This window comes from Neophocaena asiaeorientalis, unplaced genomic scaffold (genome assembly GCF_003031525.2).
Source record: "Neophocaena asiaeorientalis asiaeorientalis breed wild unplaced genomic scaffold, Neophocaena_asiaeorientalis_V1.1 scaffold217, whole genome shotgun sequence".
Classification (NCBI taxonomy): domain Eukaryota; kingdom Metazoa; phylum Chordata; class Mammalia; order Artiodactyla; family Phocoenidae; genus Neophocaena; species Neophocaena asiaeorientalis.
Window position 1 is genome coordinate 5,084,216 of NW_020172293.1, and position 5,893 is coordinate 5,090,108.

General features: G+C 42.1%; 1 protein-coding gene across 1 annotated transcript in view; it reads left to right on the top strand.

Annotated features, from left to right (window-relative positions):
• SKIDA1 (SKI/DACH domain containing 1) overlaps window positions 1-1,693 on the top strand; it is a 4,099-nt gene extending 2,406 nt beyond the window's left edge. The window contains exon 2 of the mRNA XM_024765819.1: window positions 8-1,693. Coding sequence (XP_024621587.1) covers window positions 8-1,693 — 1,686 coding nt within the window. The remainder of the gene's footprint in view (window positions 1-7) is intronic.
• Window positions 1,694-5,893: the final 4,200 nt, after the last annotated feature.

The window sequence follows — 5,893 nt, forward strand, 5'->3', positions numbered from 1 at the left end:
TCACCACCACCACCACAGGGCCCAGCAGCCGCAGCCTCATCACCACCCCCCTCATCACCACCGGCCGCAGCCCCATCTGGGCAGCTTTCCCGAGAGTTGCAGCAGCGACTCCGAGTCCAGCTCCTACTCGGACCATGCAGCCAACGACTCGGATTTTGGCTCCAGTTTGTCTAGCTCCAGCAACTCTGTGTCCTCGGAGGAAGAGGAGGAGGAGGGAGAGGAGGAGGAGGAAGAGGAGGAGGACGAGGAGGAGGGGGGCAGTGGGGCCTCGGATTCCAGTGAAGTCAGCTCGGAGGAGGAGGACTCGTCCACGGAGTCGGACTCCAGCTCCGGCTCCAGCCAAGTGTCAGTGCAGAGCATCCGTTTCAGGCGCACCAGCTTCTGCAAGCCTCCCAGCGTGCAGGCGCAGGCCAACTTCTTGTACCATCTGGCCTCCGCCGCCGCTGCAACCAAACCCGCTGCTTTCGAGGATGCCGGCAGACTTCCCGACCTCAAGAGTAGTGTCAAAGCGGAGTCGCCCGAGGAGTGGAATCTGCAGAGCTGGGCCCCCAAAGCGTCTCCGGTGTACTGCCCGGCCAGCCTGGGGAGTTGTTTCACAGAGATAAGGAACGATAGGGTATCTGAGATTACATTCCCACACTCTGAAATTCCCAGTACTGTAAAGAGAACTGAGCTGACAATTAACTGCCTGGCGGAGGGGGCCTCTTCACCTAGCCCAAAGACAAACAATGCATTTCCACAACAAAGAATACTCCGAGAGGCTAGGAAATGCCTACAAGCAACTCCTACTACATACTGTGCAGATAACGACACAATAGCTGCTAGGTTCTTAAGTAATGATTCTTCGGGAGTGGCAGCAAATTCAGAAAAAGATTCCAAAATCCCTCATTGCACTGAATTTGCTACGGATTTGCCCTCTTCACCAACTGATCCCGAGGTGGATGCAGCAGCAGCAGCAACTAAAGCCGAGAATCCCTGCACTGACACAGGCGACAAGACATTGCCATTTCTGCACAATATTAAAATCAAAGTAGAAGACAGTAGTGCTAATGAAGAATATGAACCTGACCTTATTACAAATAAGCTAAAGTGCGAGTGCAATGATACAAAGGGTGAGTTTTACAGTGTGACTGAAAGTAAAGAGGAGGACGCCTTGTTAACCACAGCCAAGGAAGGTTTTGCCTGCCCTGAAAAAGAAGCTCCTTCCTTAAGTCCACTGGCTCAGAGTCAGGGCCTTTCATGCACTTTAGGTTCTCCACAACCTGAGGATGGGGAATATAAATTTGGTGCCAGGGTGAGAAAAAATTACCGGACACTAGTACTGGGAAAGCGACCTGTACTTCAGACACCTCCAGTCAAACCAAATCTGAAATCAGCTAGAAGTCCTCGTCCTACAGGTAAAACTGAGACACATGAAGGAACACTGGATGATTTTACAGTTATAAACAGACGCAAAAAGGTAGCCAGCAATGTAGCATCAGCAGTGAAAAGGCCATTTAATTTCATGGCAAATTTTCCTTGTCCACCATCACTCATTATTGGGAAGGATGGGGATTTGTGGCCAGCGTATTCCTTAAACACCACTAAGGATTCCCAACCTCCTCACAAGGCCCATCCTATATGGAAATGGCAGCTGGGCGGTTCTGCAATACCTCTTCCACCTAGTCACAAATTCAGGAAATTTAATTCATAAAAGTGTTTTGGAAGATATTTTCTTGAACCATATTCCCTTCCTTTTGTTGTAAACTGTACAGGATGGTTTGTACAAGTCCATTAATGTGTTACACCCCTTTTGGAGTCCTGGTTTATCGCATTTTGAAGACAGAAATCGGATTACTTTTTTTTCCATTGCGGGTTTTTTTTTTTTTTTTTTTGGAGTAGGGTGGGGGCGGGGTGGGAGAAGGGTTGGTTTACATTCCACAGACTATACTTCAGGCTAAAGACTCAAGTAAAACTCAGTTATTACGGTAGAGCTGGAACACTTTACTGTTTCAATGCTAATAATGCACCTGGTACCTCAATTCAACTGCTACAAATAAATGTCAAAAGGTTGAATAATAAATATTACAATGAGCCATTAAGTTTATGCACTAGATTTCAGACCTGAAAGTGTAACTGTTAATTCAGTGAAAGTTTGTTAGGTTACATGGTTACACAGTGAGGTAGCAAGAAAGCCCAAAGTGTTCTCTACTGGAGCTCTTGTTTGTGGGGTATCTTTTTCTCCCCTCATTTCCTCTCCAAGAGTCATTGCACTTATATTTTTTTGAGTGGAAATATTGGGGAGTCCTGATTGAATGCTGGTAAAAGCTGCCTCATATATACTGAGTAAATATAATATTGTCTTTTCTTTTTTATTTTTGTAAAGGGTGTGATTTTACTTTTACAGGCACTCCTTGCGATTGGAAAATTCCTTTTTTGTGTTCTCACCCAAAATTTTAAATTAGGTGACTCTTACTACTGTCCTGCTTACCTTGTGGTCTGAACATGACTCCTCAAACTTGCAAAACAATGAAAATATTTCTCTTAATAGCAGAATATGTTATGGTCTCTTTATAGTGACAAAGCAGTAAAAGCGACCGAGAAAAGTAAAATGGGTCAGAAGTATAAGAATACCCCAAATGAAAAATAACAGTTAGTTCAGGGCTTTTTGGTACCAGAACTCAGGCACTTGGATTTTATTACCTTTTACTTTCTCTGCATCTCTCTAAACTTCTATTTTCAGACCATCCTGTGTATAAAGCAGGAGAGTTTCTACTGCAAGTGACAATCAGAGGTGACTATCTATATTTGCACTTAAAATCAAAGTAGTTCAACATGCAAATGGTTAGGGTCTAGCCCTTGGTAAGGGCCATGCTGGTGTACTATGTTGTGATGATGGAAGCAGTAAATCAAAATTATGGAAATTTGCACTGTTGAAAAGCATGCTTTAGCTTTATTTTCAATTAAAAACACTGTTTAAAATTCCTGGTTCCATACATTTCTACTTATTCCAGATTGGAGAACAGTTAACAGGAATGAATGGTTTTGTTGACATTTTCACTTGTAATGTTTTTGCCTGAAAGAAATGCATTTATTGGGTGTAATGTTTTGTTGTAACACCATGTGATGAGGCCAGTCAGGTTCTGTGCAAGACACTGGTGGATTTCTTCCTAAATAACAACAAAACTTTACACACTTGTTACAAATCAATTGCAAAAAGTTTCAGGTTTAAGAAAGTGAAGCAGAGATCACTTGCTATTTTGATGAAAGTTAAACCTAATAATTTTGGGTCCACCTCCCCTAGTCTGACAAATTATATATCTCAGATCTTTGCCATCTTAAACCTAAGAAGTTGCATATATAGATCATAAATCAGAAAACAAAACATCAATGAAATGTTTACTGTGTGAATTTAAGTCACTAGTTCTCATGGAAATTCAGTTTTTTTTTCTTAACCTTTTAATTCCTATTCCCTTTGAAATTTTCCTTTTGTCTATAAATGTTTCCGATAGATCTGGATGGTCTCAGCCCTAATTGTTGTATATGCTCTGTGGTTTTACTCTTATTGTAAAGGACAGAGTCTGAGAGTACCTGCATCCAAATACATTTGGATGGAGTAAACAGATGCTTTGAACTGCCTCCCTTCCTTTCCTTTTTGAATGTTGCCAGATGTAGGTTCAATGGATCTTTTTTTTTTTTATTGGGATGATAGATATGGTCAAAGCAAAAATTGGGGGATGTTATCCTTGAATTCATGTTTGTGTAATTTCAAAGACCGGTACAAGTTACAGTTAAAACTCCAGAAAGCTGAACCATTGGCTTCTCAGTCAGTTCTTTCCTCTTTGGAAGGCAATACAGAATTTGGGTGCAGTGAGTTGTCCTGCAAAATCAATCTGTAAAAAGTGTGACATACACACACTGCAAGTCTGTAATTTCTACTCTTTAATTGCTGCTAAGTCAAGAAAGTTCAAAGTATGACTACTACATTTAGACTAGTACTTTTCTTGTTGGCTATGGAATCATTGTGCCTAAATTATAAACTGAGAATATATTTGAAGCTTACAGATCTTGGGTGTGGGAGGACTGCGAGATGGAATAAGCACAATTTAAAACAAATATACCCTATGGAATTTTTGACATAAAATATTGGCCTCCAGCTTTGACACTTGGTCTCCAGCCCTCAGAGAATCAATAGTTTCAGTTTATAGGAACTGAAGAATGAGCAGCATGGAGGCCGAGGCATTCCAGAGTGATACCATCAAAAGGAAAGAAATGAAATAGTCAACACAAATTTCACCCCACAGTACTACCACAAGACAGCCAACCACAGCAAAACCTGAGGTGGGGCTTCTGTTAGGAAAGTGTACCAAACGGTATTCAGTAACTTGTAAATTCAAGGTATTCTTTCAATTTCTGGGAGCCCCTTAGCTGTTCTCCTATTCTGCTGTATTCTTAGTGCAGTTTACTTCATTTTGGTTGGTTTATGGTTAATGACAATATCTAGATTTTCTAAGACGTTATAAATGTCCCATTTGTTCAAAAAGTTAAGCCTTATTGAGAGAAAAACAAAAGTTACCTCCATTGATAGATTGCATTTTTACATTTAAATGTTTTCAGGTGAGAGAATTTTTTTTTAAAGGCACTATATGGTTCCAGGGTCACCGATTCCTGTGTCTAAAGCTCAGCACTTATAGGTGTAAGAAAAATGCAGGAAAGGGCTCTTTTTCTGACTTTTTTTGTGGAAACAAGTTATTTTTGGTCTCCTGTAAAAGGAGTTTCCTGATAAGACTGTGAAATGAAGATTTAATTATTTTTTTAAGAGGTGTGTGTACTCTGTCTTCCACAGTCAGGTTATCTGCCTTTTTTAGCAAATGCAGCTTACTCTTTCTCAACTATTTACTCTTTAAAGTGGGTATTCTTTTGTACTGGCCTCCTTGATTACAGTGGAGTATGCTCAGTAATGGTTGTTTATTTTAAAATCAACAACAAGGAGCCACCACTAAACAGCAATAACATAAACTAGATGGGCTGGTGTGTGGACTTTTATCTTATCCATGTCTGGGTGACTTTCAATGGTCTAGAAATTCCTCAAAGTTCCAGTCACTAGAATTGGAAGTTTCTGCTGATATGAGAATGCTAGTTTTGTGTGCATGCAGGAAGAGATGTAGACTAATTCCTCAAAAGCATTTTTTTTTTCTTTCAAAGAGAACAAAAATCCTCTATGGTAAAACAAAAACAAAAACACAACCATTAAAAAAATAATAAAGTATTAGCATCTACAAAAGACAGAAAATGTGGTGAGTTTTGCTTCACCTTGAAAATACTTCCTGCTGAAAAGAATGTGAAAAAGGGAGCTCCTAGAGTCAAACTGGCGTGGCGGGGGGAGCGGGGATTTAAAGGCTCCCCCATCAACTAACCTCAGGAAACTGGCAAGGAGGAACAGGGCTTCCACCTTAGGGAGTCCTCCGGGTCACCCGGGCCTTCGCCACGATTTTCCCCTTCCCTGTAAGGAAGCGCTATTTTTAATGCTAGCTTTGGTTTTGGTTTGCTCCCGAGGCCAGAGGGCATTTTGCAAACTAGCTTGGGGGGTGGGGACGTAGGGCAGATCTAGGAGGTGGGGGAGGGCTGCATCTTACCTGTTTGGCCCTCGTTTGCTGGAAAAAAAAAAGGAGGGGGGCCCAGCTATCATTCTTTGCCCATGCCCTAGGCCCCCCGCTCCTCTCTCGCTCCTTTTCAAACTGTGGCGGCCTCACAAGCTCCTACTTTAAAAGGCCTGAGATGTTTTGCATGAAGCCCTCACAATAGGGGTTGAGGGAATTGACAGTTTCAAAAACAAGGCGTTCAGTCCTTTCCAGCTGCCGGGCCCGCTCTCTCGCACCAACTCCTCGTCCCTCTCTGCTGGGGGCGTCCTCGG